This window comes from Mytilus galloprovincialis, chromosome 3 (genome assembly GCF_965363235.1).
Source record: "Mytilus galloprovincialis chromosome 3, xbMytGall1.hap1.1, whole genome shotgun sequence".
Lineage (NCBI taxonomy): Eukaryota > Metazoa > Mollusca > Bivalvia > Mytilida > Mytilidae > Mytilus > Mytilus galloprovincialis.
The window spans coordinates 91,807,393-91,827,106 of record NC_134840.1 but is presented as its reverse complement, the minus strand read 5'-3'; the positions used below and the strand labels follow the sequence as shown (position 1 = coordinate 91,827,106).

The 19,714-nt window shown below is 30.8% G+C and overlaps 1 protein-coding gene across 3 annotated transcripts in view; it reads left to right on the top strand.

Moving 5' to 3' along the window:
• The first annotated feature begins 2,265 nt into the window (after window positions 1–2,265).
• LOC143069377 (filamin-B-like) overlaps window positions 2,266–19,714 on the top strand; it is a 61,421-nt gene continuing 43,972 nt past the window's right edge. The window contains exons 1-8 of one of the 3 annotated variants that reach the window (XM_076243972.1): window positions 2,266–2,855; window positions 10,307–10,496; window positions 13,079–13,144; window positions 13,894–14,107; window positions 15,073–15,172; window positions 15,662–15,849; window positions 18,498–18,653; window positions 19,260–19,388. In XM_076243972.1, the coding sequence (XP_076100087.1) occupies window positions 2,537–2,855; window positions 10,307–10,496; window positions 13,079–13,144; window positions 13,894–14,107; window positions 15,073–15,172; window positions 15,662–15,849; window positions 18,498–18,653; window positions 19,260–19,388 (1,362 nt within the window). In that variant the 5' untranslated portion in view covers window positions 2,266–2,536. The remainder of the gene's footprint in view (window positions 2,856–10,306; window positions 10,497–13,078; window positions 13,145–13,893; window positions 14,108–15,072; window positions 15,173–15,661; window positions 15,850–18,497; window positions 18,654–19,259; window positions 19,389–19,714) is intronic. The other 2 variants (XM_076243973.1, XM_076243974.1) reach the window with 2 other exon arrangements.

The window sequence follows — 19,714 nt, the reverse complement described above, 5'->3', positions numbered from 1 at the left end:
ATTTGATGATCTTAATAAAAACAAGGTTACAAGACCTATATCTAAAAAGTTGCAAGTCAGTTTATGACACTTAAGTTCACTTAGTTGTATTTGTTGCTTGAAAAACACCTTGTAATCCATTGATGGAACCATGGAAGTATGCTCATCTTCAGTGGATGAGGTCTTGGTTCAATCTTCAGCTGCATCAAACTAAAAAATTGGAAAGTACAGCGTCTTCTCTAAGCAAGCAGCATTTAGAAATAAGACCTGTCATTCAGACTCTGAATAATGTGCTCAGGCATAGGATGAGGTGTCTTCCTACAGACTTACCTTTTAATCAAGCATGTTAAAAGCTCTGCATCAGTGTGTACATGAAATGAGGCATGGTTCACCAACATATTCTTTTCCTCCTAAGCATGTGATATTTGTCACTGGAATACCAAATCGTCATCATCATCCTTATCCATTGGGGGTTAAAATTTGTTTTCAACAGTTAAACGATAAATACACAAAGATTACCATGTAAGACTAGTTAAGGAAAAACACTTATCAAATTCTTATGAATGAAGTTTCAAAGGAGGAATGTTTTTAAGGTAAAGGAAATATATATTTTAAAGAAATTCTTAATAACTATGTATTTCTAAACCATATGTATGGAATGATTCACGGATAACGTTGTTAATTATAACCAACATATTCATCTAGATCGATTATGCATATTGTCTTAATGAGCAAAACCCATTCCATATATAAAAGGCTTTAGGAAGAAACAAATATGGAACAATTCATGTGAGAAAAAACATGAAACTACTGATTGTTGTTCAGGGAATGGGATCAATTATTGTTCATAGGGTGTTTGTCGTGTTTGTATGTGATTTTTCAAATTATGGCCGTTTGGATATGTTATAGTGATTAAAATGTTAATTATGAATTTCAGGATATTTACAGTCGGGTAAACATTAAGATGTTTTAAGTAAAATTCTACCTCAAGACATCATGTGGATTAAAGTGGACGACAAACACATAATTTCATTTACCCTTTATTCCTAAATCATGTATGATCCTACAAAAGTAACATGGTCTTGAAAGGAGATGTTTATGGTCAAAACAATCCTAAGTTAAAACTTGATTTTCTTTTCAACGACTTACATTTATTAAACCACAAACATGTCTAGCAGTCATAAAAAGATGTGTCAAGTTAAAAAAAAAAAACACACTTAATTGTTGTCAAAAGAAAGATAACTCTGGGACTGCAAAAACCAGTTAGGTTGACACAGGGTTACTCTTGCTTGAATTACAGAATAACTTTCTAGTCCGAATATGCTTTTCGATCTGACATGCGTTCAGGGTATTTGAATGGGGGCTTTCCCAAGACCACAGGAAACCCAAAATATTGTCAGATATCAGAAAAACCTCGGTCTAATTCAAATGTTGTTGATTGTGGTTTTGAAGTGGCATGATACATGTTGTACTACAAATTTAACAAAAAAAGTTGAATAGAATAAAATAGAATAGAATATTTTTTATTTCCCAAATTACACGGCCCATAAAGGGCATAAAATCAGATACAATTGATTTACATAATTGGTAACAACAACAATAATAGAGGCATATACATATATATTTGGAATATAAGCATTGGTCAGAATCAAGCTAAAAACCACGTATATATTGTGAATAAAAGAATAATAAAATTGCATTATACATGTATATGTATTTATTCTCAAATTATTAACTTGACTTAATTCAATTCAAAGCAAACAAGCATACAACGCCTGATTCATGCCAAAAACAATGAAAGAAAAACATGTTGCTGATTTTTCTCGTCCTGAATGAAATATTTGCGACTGGATTTCGAGCAAACAAAAACCAATTGTCACCATATGCTGAACAAGATGTAGATTTGGAAACTGAAGGGATCAAGTAATAAATCCTTAAATTGATAAAAATAAATCAACAATCATAATATGCACGTCTATTCACACCCTTTCGATTATTGGTAACTAATCGTGTCAAATTACCTGTAAATTATTTTAATATTGCTGTTTACTTGTAAAAGTGATTGACGTTAATCAATACACCTGACAGGTAATAATTAATTATGAATCAACTAATGATTTTTTTTTGTTTCCTAAACAAATGCTAGAAAACACAATAAATTATTTATTACATTTTTATTACCAGTCACACCCGTCCCATATTTGTTTATAACTGTAACCGGTCAAGCGTGAAAATATGAATGAACGATCAAAACTATACCTGCCCGCCAGAGGGCGGATTTTTAAAAGGTGTCTATTTACGCCTTCGCTAGTAATTCCTGCAAACCGGTTTGTGCGGACCGGAATTGAATGTCTGTTGGAACCATAAGTTCCTGTCTAAAACATCATCCAAACGGGACAGGTATTTATTGACAGGTGTTCCCGATAAGAGACCCTTTGATATCCAGGACATTAATAACAGCAACAAGACCCTACAGCTGTAACAATACAATTGTATGTTAGGTGTGGTTCAGTTAAAAAAGTGTCAAAGTTGAGAAATTTTTGGCAAAAAACTCACAATGTCAGCTCGTGCTCTAAGCAGAGAAGGACATGCAGCTATGAGTCTGAGAGGTGAAACAGATCGCTGGGTCTTAATTCAACAAAACACATTCACTAATTGGGTGAACGAACAACTTAGGATATACAATTGTGAACTTATTGAAGATTTACAGCCTGACTTTTCGGATGGAGTTCAACTGTGTTATCTTGTTGAAGCTTTGCAAGGAAAGAAAATAGGAAGGGTTATTAAAAATCCAAGAAATCATCATCAGAACCTGGAGAATGTTTCCAAAGCACTGAATGCCATTGCAAATGACAATGTTAGACTGGTGAATATTGGTAAGTTAAACCATGACATTCCTTTAGGCTCAGCCTCTTATGTTTAGCCAGAGACATATATATGTCCTCTGGATTTGGCCTGAGGGGATGACAAAAATGATGAATTTTGAAGTAAAAAATAAAAACATGGGCACATGTACCTTTATAAATGTATAGTTATAACTCTTTTGCCAGACTGGTCCCAAACCACCAAAAGGGGTACATTAACTTAAATAAAACACATTTTTTTATGCTTAAAATAAATGTTTTAAAATAAATATTCTTTCTACTAGAAATATACAAAATTGTACCAGCACATTACAACTTTGAAAACATAGTTTAGATATTTCATTTAGGCAGCTTACACTGAATTAAAAATACCATTACAATTCAGTGTTTGTTGTAGCATGTAATTTTATTGTTCCACAGACAATCTTGGAGTTCTGACAATTTCATTTGGAACATCTAATCAATTATGAACACTTGAGAAACAGTGGCTAATTAAAAAAATCTTGTTACATGTACATATATAATTTGATCTTTTAATTGGTTTTTACAGATGAAGAACTTTCAATGATATTTTTAAATGCCATTTACCATTTCAAAACTGAAAATAAAAATAGATGATTTTCAAGAATTTTTTTTCTTTCTGTAAATGTGAGTCATTTTACATTAAATGACTCAACAAGAAAATGTTGATTAATAAGTATCCTCACATTCTCTTTGGCTGAATTATTTTCAAACCCTTTGTTTTGTAAGGTTTTATGTACATGTACCATGGAGGTATACAGTGGGTCATAATTTGCAAAATCATTCTTTATGAATATGGGGTCATCCATGTGATGGTTCACTGAGGACATATGATGCTATCAGTTAAAAGTTTGTCAACAAAGATTTTTAATACTTCAGTTTAGAGAGTGATACTGATAGTTTCTTAAAAATTATTGTTGCATATAAATGTACCTTGATAGGCTAATAGGTACAGGACTACACCTACATGTACATTAGTAGTTTAACCCAAAATAATGGAAATTCCAGAAAGGAGTATAACTTTCAATTGTGTAGCCTTTACATTATAACCCAATAATAATACTTAAGGTAATAAAAAAATCATATTGCATGTTCAGCATATTCCTGTACTCCATCTGAGATAAATGCACAGATATCTTTATCTCCTGAAAAATATGACCCCCCCCCAAAAAAAACCCCAAAAAAAACCCAATAAACAAAATCATTAAATATATAAAATGAGATGCTTGCAACTTCAATGATTAAATATCTTGTGGACTGTAGATGAAGTTCTTAGGCCTGTCAGCCACCCAGACTCCTATATTTTTAGAAAAAATGTGTTTAAATAGTTCATCCACAGTATCATGTAGGTTGTACATTTTTTTATTACATGTATATGAATTTGAACCCCGCACATGGCAAGGTGGATTTTAATTTACTAAGATTGCCTGTCAAAGATCATTGAGTCTTTCTCTCTGGACAGTCCAGCTTCCTTTTAAAATACTGGCCACCCAGATATAGCCTAGAGTACTGAAAGTGCTGTTAAACACCAACAATGTATCAGTCATAAATCTAGCAATGAGCCAGAATCACTAGACTTTCCATAAAGTCATTTGGACTCAGCAAAAATAACAATTTTGCAACTACAAGTACCACTGGCATATTCATTGTATACAAATTGATATGATTCAAGATGTAAATTGCATCTAAAATATCTGAAATATTTGCCACTGGATGTAAAGTAAACTGCAAATAATCAATTGCTGTGTACTTTTGAAATCTGTCAAGCTATGTCCAACCCAAGAAAAAAGAAAAGAAAATTGTTCTCTGTTGGATAGTTTTTTTGTTTTTTGTCGAGCCTGCAACTTTTGTTGCAGAAAGCTCCCTTTTTTCATTGAAGTGTGGTTTACCATTATATTTGCGTAAACATTAGGTACATAAAGACTGATGATGTTTTGGTTGGACAAATTTTATAACTGTTCTGTATAATGCTCTTTGGGATTTCCCTTATTTTTGTGGAAAACACAATATTTACATTTATTAAGTGCATATCTTCTATACTATTAAACGAGAAGACCTCATTTTGTGTGTCGCTTCTCTTCCTTCCACAATAAATCAATCATCATGCCTCTGTGTCCGATAGGTAACATGTATAGTCGCATTTGTCATCCATTCTTATGATTATTCAGATTGAGTTATTTTGGGAGAAAAACGACAAAAAAGGAGTCCGGATATGATTCCGTCATCAGACTGACTTTTAGTCATAGATAAGACTTCCGTTTGAAACATGCACAAATACAACCAATCGTATGATAGATAACAAAAATGAAAAATAGATAAGCCAATCAGAGCGTTCTCCATATCATGGTGTTTAGATCGCAAGAACCACAACTATTATACCTCCTTAGAGAGGACAATCATTTTTCGCGTGTATCTACATGTAAACTACGATTATACTACTTTAATATATAGAGACTCTCTGTATTCTGTTTACTGTTTTTTTTAAATGTTTACTATTTAAGGGGTCATACCAGTTGCATTTATATTAAAATAAGTAAAACATGTGACACAAGTACAACCAATCGTAGAGCGTTCTCCATATCATGGTGTTTAGATCGCAAAAATCACAACTATTATACCTCCTTAGAGAGGACAAATATTTTTCGCATTAACCTACATGTAAACTACGATTTTAGTACTTTAATATATAGAGACTCTCTGTATTCTGTCAGGGAATTTCTATGTTAGTATAGAAAGTCCCTGATTCTGTTTACAGTAACTGTTTTCTTTGAAATGTTTACTATTTAAGGGGTCGTACCACTTGCATATATATTAAAATAAGTAAAACATGCTCAACTTCATCTAAAACTACCTCGACCAAAAACTTTTACCTGAAGTGGGACAAACGGACGAGACGGACGGACGGATGACCGAACAAATGAACGCACGGATGCACAGACTAGAAAACATAATGCCCATAATTGGGGCATACAAATTTATTGTTAAAAGGGAAAATAGTGATTTGGCAAAAACGAAAGTAAGGTAGAGATTAGAGGGAGGCAGGACCTTTTTCGGGGCGTCGGGATCGGATGTTTGTAAGCTCGGGATTTGGGGATTGATCCTTACGGGATCCTGGAATATATTTTTCGATTTCGGGATATGAATTTCTTTAAATTCTGCATCTCGGGATTTCATGGTTTTAAGCCCGGGATTTCGGGATCAGGACCCCTCCGACAACCCCTCAAATTAGCCTTAGTCGGTATTAGTCATTTATACATGATTCAAATCCTACCATTGGCATGTTAATAAGGCTCTAAAAAAAAAGTACTGATGGATTGTCCTAGAAGCATATTTTTTAGGCTAATAATGGTCTATATATAAGCAGTTACATTTATTTCATGTTTGAAACGGTGCAATTTTTTTAATTTGATTTGACTTTTACCAAAAGAAGCATTGTAGCAAAGGAGAAGAATAATTGTGGTCGTAGGCCAGAAACACAAATATAATTGTATTTAACAGAAAGGAAACAAATATCGGACTTTGGAAAAAGGGAGATACCTTTTATGTAATTCTCCATACATAATATCTTTTACAAAAAAATCATCATACAACAATTCACAAGCTGTATATGCCCGCGATTTCGCGGGTGTGTTCTAGTGTATGCATTAATAAAAAGAGAGTGTCAGGCTTGAACCTACATGTATTATCCTACATTTAATCAAATTATGCACAAACTGATTCAAAATCTATATTAAAAAATCATAGAACTCACTGACTGATTTTTTAAATGTAAACAAACTTTTATTACTTTTAAAACAAACCCCAACATTTGGCAATCCACTGTGACTCCATCACAACATGAGCCACACATGTACATAGGTCCTCAAGTCAATCAGATAGCAACACAACAACATAAATCAAACAAGAATACACATTTGAAAGTTAACATATATTTAGACTACAACAAGAGACAGGTGTCTATAAACTCTAGATGGCCCACTGCAACAGTCTTTGGAATACACTAGTTTTAAGTTTGTCCACCATTGTAGAAATTGAATATTTCTTTAAACTTTTTTTATCAGAAGATAGGCATTTAACACTACAAACCAAATGAAATTGTTTGAAATTGTACAAGTATCATACGTTCATTAGTTCAAAAATCATTTTATTTTATTGTGATATATTTAGATACATGTACATGAACTCTTAAAAATCTGTAGATTGAAAAGAAGATGATCTCTTCTGGACTCACTAGCATGATACATGTACATATAGCAACCGCCAGAGCTAAAAATCATCTAGTTTTAACTTCATTTAGAATTTCTTAGAAATAACTGACACCCTGGCATGATAGCAGCAGCCAGAGCAAGAATCTCCTTCTTTTAACAAGTATTTTACTGACTGCACTTTAAAAATTTTAACTTCACCATTGGTGATTGATTAAATGGATAGGCATTTACTTAATTTTTGATATTTAAATTTGGTATTTTTTCTGGCCAATTTATAATACACTACAAAAATTTGTGTTTTAACATTCCTCAAAATTATATGGTTGAACCTTTAAAGCTCATAAACAATCTTGGTCAACTTGTTTTTCTGTGTCATGTTTTGTGGATGATTTTCACTTTTTTCCCGTGGTATCTGGCTTTTATATTTGTTGTTTTTTTTGTACATTTTTGTTGTATTCTTCAAACATTTCTTACCACATCATTTAAATTGGATTCATAATTGTTAAAAATCTTCAAAATTAGCAGTTTCTTGCTCAGAGGGATTTCATAACATACAAATGTAGATACATTGTAAATATAAAATAGAAGATGTGGTATGGTTGCCAATGACATTCTTGGTCAACTTGTTTTTCTGTGTCATGTTTTGTGGATGAAATGTTACAATGGAATTTTCATTTTTTCCCTGTGGTCTTATCTGGCTTTGATATTTGTTTTTTTTGTACATTTTTGTTGCAATCTTCAAACATTTCTTACCACATCATTTAAATTGGATTCATAGTTGTTAAAAATCTTCAAAATTAGCAGTTTCTTGCTCAGAGGGATTTCATAACATACAAATGTAGATACATTGTAAATATAAAATAGAAGATGTGGTATGGTTGCCAATGAGACAATTCTTTACAAGAGACCAAATGACACAGAAATAAACAATTATAGGTCACAATACAGCATTCAACAATGAGCAAAGCCCATACCACATAGTTAGTTACTGTTATAAAAGTTCACAAATGACAAATGTAAAACAATCATACAAAAAAACTAACAGTCTGCTTAATGTTAAAAAAACTGAAAAACCAATATGTAACATACATGTAGCAACAAACGACAACAACAGAATAACAGGCTCCTGACTTGAGACAGGCGCATACATACATGTACAGAATGGGGCGGGTTATGCTTATTTTTATGGATATGTTCATTGTAGAAAGATAACTGATATATAAAACAGAAACTTGAACATATTTTATCATTATGAAAAATAAGTAACAATTCTTTAAAATCTAAATTAAAATTTATCTTAAAATTAAGAAAAGATTTTCTAAGAAATCATTGAAATTACAAAAATATAAATATAAGTTATAGTAAATGCATTTTTTTTTCTTTACAATCTAATTGTCTGCATTTTGTAGATATTGAACTGATGTACACAAAATTCTAATCTGCATTAGGTGGATAAATTGAATGCAAATGCAAATAAAAAGCGTCTATTACTATGATTATAAATTCAAAAGCATTATTAATACATTGTATAGGCAACATAAAAGTCTTGCTATGCAACTCATGGTTGTTTTAACGATTTTAACCTTTCGGCCAATGAATATTAATGAATTGCAAATGCTGGTTAAACAAAAAGATTTTACAAATGTACTATTTTTGTTTTGAAATGTTCCTTTTTAAAAGATGATTGCCAATCCTTAACTTTAGAAATACATGCTTAAAAGTTTTGCTTTGTCAAATTGAACAAAAGCTGTATTTTTTATGTAAATGTAGAAAAATACATGTACAATAGTTTCAAATCTAATAGTACGCATAGTAAACACATTACATACATGTATCAGTAAATATTACTTTTCGAATGAAGACTTCGAGCTGTAAAGTCATCTTTTTCACTTAAAACCTTTAATCTCTGATATGTGACATTCAATTTGAAATAATCGTACATTTGTACTAAGGGGTATATTTTATTCAAATATGTCAACTTATATTGTGCCTAAAAGCAAAATAATCTATTTAAAGATACTGAATCAGTAAACTACATTTTGTACAATGAACACAATACCAATAAGAATGTAAGATGATCACATGTTATTGTATTGTTAGATTTTCGTTGATCACAAACATTTTAAAAGAAAAATGGTTTTTAAATGACTACAAACATTTTAACATAAAATTAAGTGTATAAAATAGGAAAAGTAATACATTGTAATCCTATATCTATATCTGTCTTTGTATTTTATGAATTTAAAATATTATATCTAAAGTACAAAGAATCAGTAAATCTTAATTGAACTGGCTTCAATCCCCCCTCCTAAAAATAGGAAACAAAAATATAATTGGGCTAAAAAAAAATCACCAAAAATGTAGATTTTTTTTGGAGATAACTCTGTGATAAACCATAGACTCCCATATGATATAAGGGTATGAAACAATGGTATTTTAATATAATCAGAAAATAAGATGAGTAAAACTGGAGGTATATAATTTAGTGAAAACTAATTTAAAAGCATTCACCTCTAATATCTACCAATACACATGCACTGGTACATTTATAAGTAGCTAGTTCTTTAATTTCATATCTACAGTGGAACTGGGGTGCTCAATAATTAAATTCTGAGGTCTTCCATAACTTTCCATGTTTTCTGCAGTTTATGTTTTTAAAGTATACTGTTATTTGAAGATAACATCAAAAACAAAATATTGCTTGAGAATGTGTTTCTTTGAAAAAAAATCATCTGAAAAGTTAGATTAAAGATTATTTGAAATTTCCCGATGTTTTGTCAAAGGGGGGACACATATTCGCCATTTTTACACATTTATTTATAACCAAATAACTGCAGCTTTAAACAATCTTTATCAAATCAATTTCGTTATAGATGAATAGCAGACATTTCATAGGTGTAAAGAACTGAAATGTATTGCAACCAGTCAAAGAATTACTAATGAAATATATATTTGAAATAATTTTTTCATTCAGGAGATTGGTTGAAAAATTGTTGTATGTTTTTTCGGTCCTTTGCGGTAAATGCCGAAATTTTGTCTTAGTTTAAAAAATAATCATATTTGTTATAATAATAAAATTAACAAGCATATTTTTTCCATTTCACCCATGATTACCCATCCTTTGAAGATTTTACTCCTCAAAATCATAATATGGCGAAATTCTGTCCCTGGCGAATATGAGCGCCCCACTCTAACAATTTTCATAATGGATATGTAAAATTTTTATATTTACAGGAAGTGATGACATTGTTACTGGAAACCTAAAATTAATCTTAGGTCTGATATGGCATCTTATTCTTCGTTACCAAATCGGCAAAACCAAATTCCCCACCAAGAAGTTGATGTTGGCATGGATACAGGCTGTAATTCCAGAATGTGGTATCGGCAACTTTACAACTGATTGGAATGATGGAATTGCATTGAAGTAAGAACTACTATTTTACCTCATCTTACTTGCAAAGGATTCCAATATAAATTTAGTGCTATACCATTGTCATGCAAAAGATTTTAATGCTCAAACTAAGATAAAAGTTGAGTAGTCTTTCAATTATTTGTTTGTTCAATATCAGCTTAAAATTTGGTCTCAAGTATTTTACCATGAGGTTCAGGTTGTTTAAAGTCATAATAAACGAATGACAGGTGAAAAATAATGTTATTCCAATTTATGAACCAATGCATACAAACATCATAAACTTAGTCTTCTGTGCACGATTTTATCATTTTTTTCGCATAAATTTCGTATAATCTTCAATTTTTTTTTCAACCGGTCAGTGTTGTTATGAAAATATGGCAGGTAATTAAATCTTGTGTTTTGAAGCTGAAGTTTGTTTCCTGTTTGTCAACAGACAACAAAAAAGCATGGATATTGAGCACATGTTTTAACATGTACAACTAGATAATAGTTTATTTTAAGGACATCCATGCGTATTGCGATCACCGGATTTTTACGAGATGGGTCACACTGATGTCACTTTGCATACTGAAAATATGTCGGGGAATTGCTTCCTGGAAGAAAAGAATTAAAATAAAGTAAACTTCTTCCAAATAGGAACAAATTAAAAAATTTTCTTCAGAAAAAAGTATATGTACATAAGTTTTATAATGAAAACTATCCATTGAGTTATAAAAAAAAACATATGCATTATTTTTTTTTAATTTTAGGTTTCTTATGACTTTTAAAAAGTATTGCTGTATTTTTTTGGGGTCACCTTCCCCTCACAAATTCCTCCCCCAAAAATACTTTTCTCATATATTTGATTTCTTTGCTGTAGTTGTAACAAAATCATAAAAAGTTTTTTTTTTTTTTTAAATATAAAGGTTTAGAAATATTCTGCCGAATTTTCAATCCCATCCACATGCTTAGGTTTCCCAGCAGTTGACAATAGTTAAAAGTGCACGTAATATATCTTGTGAACAATAGTATGGAATTTTATATCAGATTAACAACACATTTCACATTTTAAGATTTGAAGTTGCAATTTAAAAACAATATATTATGCAATTTGTGTAATCTATTGTACCATATACAACCAACATGTTTTGATTGATAACTTTCTTTGATATACAACCAAATAATTCTTACTTTAGAAATGAAATTGGCCATATAAGTCTTTGCTTAAAGGGATTTTATATTTTACATATGATTATCAATATAAAGATTTAAAATTTATGGACATGATTTTTTTGAAATTTTTATTGCCCCTACAAGGTAACATTTGTAACTGTATATATACATACAAAGATCACCTTGAATTTCATTTTTATGTGAATAGTTCTACTTTACAATGAATACGTTATAAAGAAGGGACCATGAGGGCACTGAAGCGAATGCCATTAACAAAACATTAAAAATACAAGAATTTATGGGGAAAACCAAAAGAAAAAAACCATAATGATTACATTAAAAATTCAGACATATATTTGCATAATGAAAAATAAACAGTACAATGTGTATGCTGGCAATCTTTAAATACAGTTTTACTATACATCAATTACTTTTGTTGTCTTTTTGTAATTTTTTTTATGATGAAATATAAAGCTAGTTCATTTTTGTTTTCTCTGTAAAATACGGTACATGCATTAGTTGATTTCTTAAAAAAAAAAAAATAATAAGCAGCTGAGAATGGAGAAATAAAAATGATGAGCATCTATTAACTTTTGTACCTGTTTCTACAGCACATGCTTAGTAAATAGAGTTTAATGAAGAATTATGGGATGTTCCGGCCTTCTTTTACTTAAAGGGTCCCTATACTTTAGAGGTAAGGTTCATTCATGGTTATAGTTAGGTTAGGGGATGTTTTAGGTTAGGGTTAGGTTTTATGGTTAGGGTTAGTGTTATGGTTAAGTATGGGTTAGGGTAAGATTTGGGTTTAAAATAGTTTAGTATAGCTCTATAAGGGTTGGGACCCCTAAAATAAAAGAAGGTGGATGTTCCAAATGAAAAACTGAAAATTATTTTTGAATATTTCTAAGTACTACAACGTTTAATAGTTTATGGAAGGTCCTTTATGTTGAACTGAAGAGTTCATATCTTACAGCAAAATGAAGACAGACAGCCACTCATGGCAACTGAAGCAGTACAGATATACATAGCTTATCCCAAATTCATGTATTTGGTTTTGATGTTATATTTGTTATTCTCATAGGATTTTGTCTAATGCTTAGTCCGTTTCTGTGTGTGTGTGTTACATTTTAATGTTGTGTCGTTGTTCTCCTCTTATATTTATTGCGTTTCCCACAGTTTTAGTTTGTTACCCCGATTTTGTTTTTTGTCCATGGATTTATGAGTTTTGAACAGCGGTATACTACTGTTGCCTATATTTATACCTTTGAAGCTACTATTTGGGATCTATAAATGTATTGTTTATAAAACTGGTGATGTTTTCCTACAAAGAATATCATCCATTGCCAAACAAAGGTTTCAGGATACTGTTACGGATAATACTAATACAGATAAACAATTTAATATTTATGACCCTGAGAAACTTGTATATTTACATTTTTCAGTGCCTTGGTAGATTTCTGTAGACCAGGATTAGCTCCTGATTGGAGGCACATGAGCAGAAGTAGTGGGTAAGCTTCAAATAATAGCTAGGGAAATTAAATATTGAATAGAAATAGAAGTAAATGGCATTATATGATATTTTTCTTGGCATCTGTCTAGTTTTACTCACAAGTGAATGACACAAATGGAAAGATTTTTAACAGAAAATTATTTAATGCCTCATCCGCCTGAAAACCAATTGGTAGGTTACATTACCCATAAGAAGATGATATGTGTTGTTATAATTCATACCTTAATTTCTGACATAATCATATGAGGAGTCGGTAAAAATACCTTGCCCCCTATAAGGTTAGAAAAATAACAACAGTGTAACCTGCCTTATCCGACACCTGAGTATACACCTTATCTCTATTTGTCCCCCATTACTGGATATCACACAGGTTCCCGTCAAATTTTGATGTCATAAAACAATATATCTGACGCCACAATGGAAAAGTGATTGTTGTATGCGTCAAAAGTTCAAGCGACCGGGATTAGCGATAAGGTGTATTCCAACATCCTGCTTTAACCAACACATTTCTATCGTCCCAAATTATGCCTAGCCTTGCAGAAAAAAACTGATTATTTTGGCGCCCTGTTTAACCCGACATCTTTTTCTGGTCCCTCAGTGTGTCAGATAACACAGGTTACACTGTATCTGATTAAATTTTGTACTTCACACAAATATAGTCTAGGGTAATCTGCCTTGGTTTGAGTCCTGCTTTTGTGCAGTTGATTTTGAAACACAGCCAATATGTTGCTGACATTTCTATTCCAGGCTTGACAACTGTCGAGTTGCAATGCAGCTGGCGAAGGATAACTTTGATATCCCACTAGTAGTCAGGCCAGAGGATCTTGCATCTCCAGATTTAGATGAATTATCAGGAATGACATATTTGTCATATTTCATGAAAATTGACTCTCCAGGATATTTTGCCACACTAAAAATAATACAGAGCCTTCTGAAGTATGGAACATGCAATAATTTTGCTGTAAGTCATTTCATAAAATACAGAATATATTTTCTTTACAATAAATTTGAAACATTTGATATATATGTTACAGAGAATTCGTTCTCCTTATATCATACATGTATGTATACATGTGTATCCAGTGCAATTTAAATCAAATAAGACCTATGCTAACACAACACACACTGAATAAATCCTCTAAAGCAATTTGAGGGAAAGAATATAAACTATTCAAGTTATGAATTTCAGAAAAATCTTCTCATTTGATTTTTTTTATAATAAAAGATAACAGCAATACATGCATTATATAGCCGATGTCTTAATTAACTTTTGCAAATGTAACTAATACTGCTGTCGATGCCCAATGACATGAAAAATATTTCAATGGCCTTTAATATAAAAAAGAAGATATAATGTATTCAATTGTATTCTCAACTGCCAGGGGAGGAAACTATTCAATAAGCTTCATATTACTGGATAACTTAATGTCACAGGTCTTCACTTAGGGATCAATTTTCCAACTTAAAAAAGAAAGGTTATATGCTATTTTGACCTGTATTTTTTTTTCTAAAATGTATGCAAGATATAAACAATATAAATTTCATCATAGAAGCAGATGCATTGAAATTGAATTCTAAATATGATTAATGTCAATATGTATCCATTTTCAACTGAATCTGTATATGCTGTTTGTGCATAACAGATATCAATTCAATATTAATATGTAGAAAAATATCTAAATATAAAAGCAAGACAGAGAAATATTTTATAATAAAATGTCTTTAGGCATTTGATGTTAAAAAGCTTCTTTGAGCAAATTGTGTGGGATGAATAATTGTAATTTTATACTATTTACCTGTTTATTATGCAGAAAAAAAAATTGAAATACATGTAATTTTAAGGCAGTTCTAAGCTAAGTCTTATATCAATGAGTGTCTAGTGGTTAAGTTGAAGTCTGTTTAAAAATGGATGCTTTTTGTTTTTAGTCTGACTGGCAGGACGGACATTTGTTAGCCAACCTTGTTAAATCATTGGGAGAAAATGTTCCTAATCTTACTGGATCAAATTCTGAAAATATCCAAAAAGGTAAATCATTTGATAATATATATTAAGTTGTTGCAAATGACACACATTCTTTATATAATTAGTTGTTTAGAAGACAAGGAATTGTCTGGCACTCTTACCTTGTGTACTGCATGTTGCCAAAAATATATTATGCCAATATATTATACTTTTTCAACAGAAAGAAATCCTTAATGACAATAATAAAAAAATCCTCTTACATATTCCATAGAATAAAAAAAACCCACTTGGTCGTCTTATGGACGCATCTGCTCCAGCCCTGTTATAGTCTCATTTTAGTATGCTCACCTAGTAGAGTGCAAAAGAGGTTGTGGATTTGATCCCTGGCTCAGTAAAACCAAAGACTTGAAAAGTGGTATTTGCTGCTTCTTAGCCCAGCAAGTGACATTTTTGTTTTAAAATTGTAAAAGCTGAAGAAAAACTGGGTGTGTGAAAGCTGTAAGAAGAAAAAATACTTTTAAATGGCTTTATTTTTCATAATTTTTTTTAAAGGCTTGGAAGCAGCACAAAGACTTGGAGTTAATCCAATACTAACCGCTAAAGAAATGTGTGACCCAGAAGTAGACCATATTGGAATCATGGCATACGCTGCCTACTTCAAAGATTTCAAACCAACAAAAACACCAGCTGAAAGAGTAGTTTTATCATCACCACCAAAAAATGTTTATGTTGGGTTAGAGGTGTGTATGTCCGAGTCAAAATAAACAAATAAGTGCAGTAACCTTTATGCAAATTAATCACCATATTATATTCAACTGTTATATGTTACATAATAATAATTCATCAGAAATGCCTATAAGACTAATGCTGTAACTCACAGCCAATCTCAGTTGTTCAAAGTAAAATAACTTAATCGAGCCATCGAAAATTTCACCTGTGGTTAATTTTCATTAATGCTGTATACTTAAATATTCCCTCAAAAGGAACTGTATAAAAAGGTAGTCTGTTACTTTCATGAGAATATATGCATTTGAACTGCTAATGTGATGAATTCTTGAATACAATACCCCATGAAAATGTGCATCACAGATTGCAGTACTGCAAATTCAGAAAGTATTGTGTGTATTTGATATTGTGATTTTTTAATGATGGATGTTCAAGAATACTAAAATATGCAGATATATGTATGGCATATGAGAATGCAATTTCTTATTGCGATACTCACAGTTAAATTATTCGCATTAACTTCACAATTATTTCTGAATTTACAGTATTTTTTTTTTGATTATTATTTGAAATTCCATAATCATAACTTCTCATTATTTTTTTCTTTGATACATTTGCAGTAAATCAGGATTAATTGAGACAATGTCATTATTATGGACACTGTTCAAAATAAAGTTCATTTAAACATTTTCTTTTGTTCAACTGAGATAGAAATGAGGTTAATCCATGTGAGAATCTAATTAATTGATATATTCCAATGCCCATACCAATGTGTAATTGCACCATAGTTAATAGTTTTGTAATTAAGCACAGTTAATTATTATTTCACCATTTCAACATCCATTTTGAAATATCATATATATTTTATTTAAGTGGTTCATTTTGTTTTTAGTTTTTACTCAATAAAACTGCTTTCTGCTTGAATGAAATTTCTGTAAAGTTGCAGCACATATTACCAAATCTTAACACAAAATAAAAATAAGACTCAATTAACTAAATGATGATTTTTGATATTGGTACATGCTGGGTGCAGACGGTAAGTACACTGGTTGTATTAGTGTGTTATAAAACTATCAGATGCTACTTTATTTAGATGCATAAGTAGATGCATAAGAATTAGTCATTTAAACAATTGCTTGCTTTGTGAAATAATTGCGAAACAGAGGTCTTGCTTTTCCGTTACATGAAGTATAAAAGTTAAATTTATACATATACTGTTGAAGTATTGATTTTGAAGTAAATGCTACTTATAAGTATGTATAAAAAAAGTTCTCTTGTTATATTATGAAAATGAAATTAAATACTTGCAAATACGCAGTGATTAATAAAAGAGAAAAAAATGGATTTCACAAAAATCAATACTTTTATAGTGTACCAAACGTACCAGAATATTGGATATTTTTTTGTTTTGTTTTTGTTTTTTGGAAATTTTTATAATATGCCAGTATTTGATATGAAAATAAATTTCATCTGATTATATGAACTGAAAGCCTCTATGCTATTTTAAATTACCTACAAATGTAATGTTATTTTGAACTAAGGCAGACATATTTATGTGTCCACATTATTCATGTTAATAAACAGAAAAGTTACGTTTTTGGAGCCCTATTTATGTATATATATATATATTTCCTGTAGGACCTACAATATATGTGTACTGATTATGCCTTTTGAATTTGTATTAAATAAGCTAACAGTTAGTAGATGTTACAATTTCTGAGCTTTATAATTAACAAACAATTCCTTATAACCAATGCATAATCTTGTGTGTTTACCTCTTGTATTGACTGCTGTGTCCTGTTTGTCTGGGAAAACATGAATACAATTTTATTTCAACTGGTTTGTTATATGTAAGGAAAGTATTTTACAACAAAATTCATACAAATTGTTTTTTTTTTTTTTTTAGAGTTTCATATTTTGAGATTACTGAAAAAAGATAAAGTATGTTTTTTTGTTCTATTGTTTTTGGTACAGAAACAAGTTCCAGATGTCATGGGACACACAGTTTATTTTGATTTACATAATTTTACAACAGTAGCCATTATTTAAGTGATATTTATACTTTGTACCTCTTTTCTAACATTAAAATTCAGACCTAGAATTATCCTTGTATTTAGATTGATATAACATTTTTAAAGAAGAGCATGCACTTTTATTTATTTAATAATTATGTCTATTTCATGTGAACTTCAGTGGTTGAAAAAGTTGGTTTTTTTCTCCCTGTTTTTGAGGAGCAATATGGAAATTCAACTTTATTAAATTATTTCAGTTGGGATTTTTATCATATAATAAAACAAAATTAATCAAATGGTAAAGAAAAGAAATTATATGCATTATTTCCACAGATAACTGCAAGTAAATTTTGAATGAAAAAATGGATTTGTGAGCAGTATTTCAATTTTAACAGTAACTGTTTTAAAGAATTTAGTTGAATTTGCTGGCAAAATATGGTCCTGTTTTAATTTTTATGGGGATGATAAATTAATTTTAGTTATTTAAATCATTATATAGTTGTGAACGTAAATTTATATTTTTTTTTTTTAGAATTTTTGACATTTTTGTTGTTGGAAGAAAGAGTAGTTTTTGTTTAGATGTAGACCATATGATTTTAAAAAAAATCTTATCAGTATATTTTTTATTCATATATGCATTTGTGTTTCAGTCCAACTTTTCTGTGAGGATTGAAGATGATAATGTTTCACCATCAGATGTCCGAGCTGAGATCAAAGGTCCAGACTCCTCCCCAAATGTCAGACTCAGCTGGACTGGTAGTATTGGAGATGGCCTTTTTACACCTGAGGAAACAGGAGTTCATAGGGTAATAGATAAATGATACATTTTCATGATACATCCAAAACTATGGGAAATGTGGCATGGTTGCAATGGGCCAACTATTCACTATAGTCCTAACCATATGAATGTCAGCAACTATAGGTCACCTTACAGCCTTCAACAATGAGGTACACCTATATTGGCAGCTGTATAAGGCCCAAAAAATACCAAATGTGTAATAATAAAATGAGAAAACAAATGGCCTGATTTATGACAAAATACATAATTGGAATACAAAAATGACACACTGCAGTGACAACAACCACTGAATTACTGCAGACTGTTGACTGAACATGCACTTGGAGAATGTAGCTGGGTTAAAAATGTTATGGAGTAATCATCCCTCCCTTAACCTTAGAATGTCACTGACAATTTATTGAATAGATCCAAGCAAACTATAATCTTATATATATTTTTATCACATAGCACAAAATTTTAATTGTAGACAGGTTCTACATTAAATGTCAAACACATCAAAATTCTTCTTTGACCTTTAGATGAAACAATCTAATAAATGCATGTATTAACATGTGTCATCTTAATTTGCATGGTATAGTTATAACGATGTTAACAATTCTGCTGTGTTTTTTAGCTAAGTGTCTTCTGCAACAATCAATTAATCCTTGGATGTCCTGTGACCTTCAAATCAATGGCTGATAGGTCAAGGATCTCTTTTACATCTGTGGAGTCTTGTCCTGTTGGAATGATTACAGAACTCAAGGTAAGTAGTCTTAAACATTCTGTAACAGTAAAAGTGTAATACATTGAAAAATATAACTTTACAAAAATTTCATTGTTTCTTTGCTCAACATTGTTTCAAAGGTCAGAAGTCATTGAAACAAAAATTATAAAGCATAAATTCTGGAATTGGCCTGAGTAGTTTAAAGAAACATAATTTATGATAGAGTCTCTTGTTATTCCAATACATTGATATTTAAATAATGTGTTCTGATAATTTTGAAGCTAGTGTACCCTAATCACATTTGATTCTAGATATGTTGTGGCTTTAATGGTTTGACAGCTTGAGGATACTTGTTCAGTCTATTT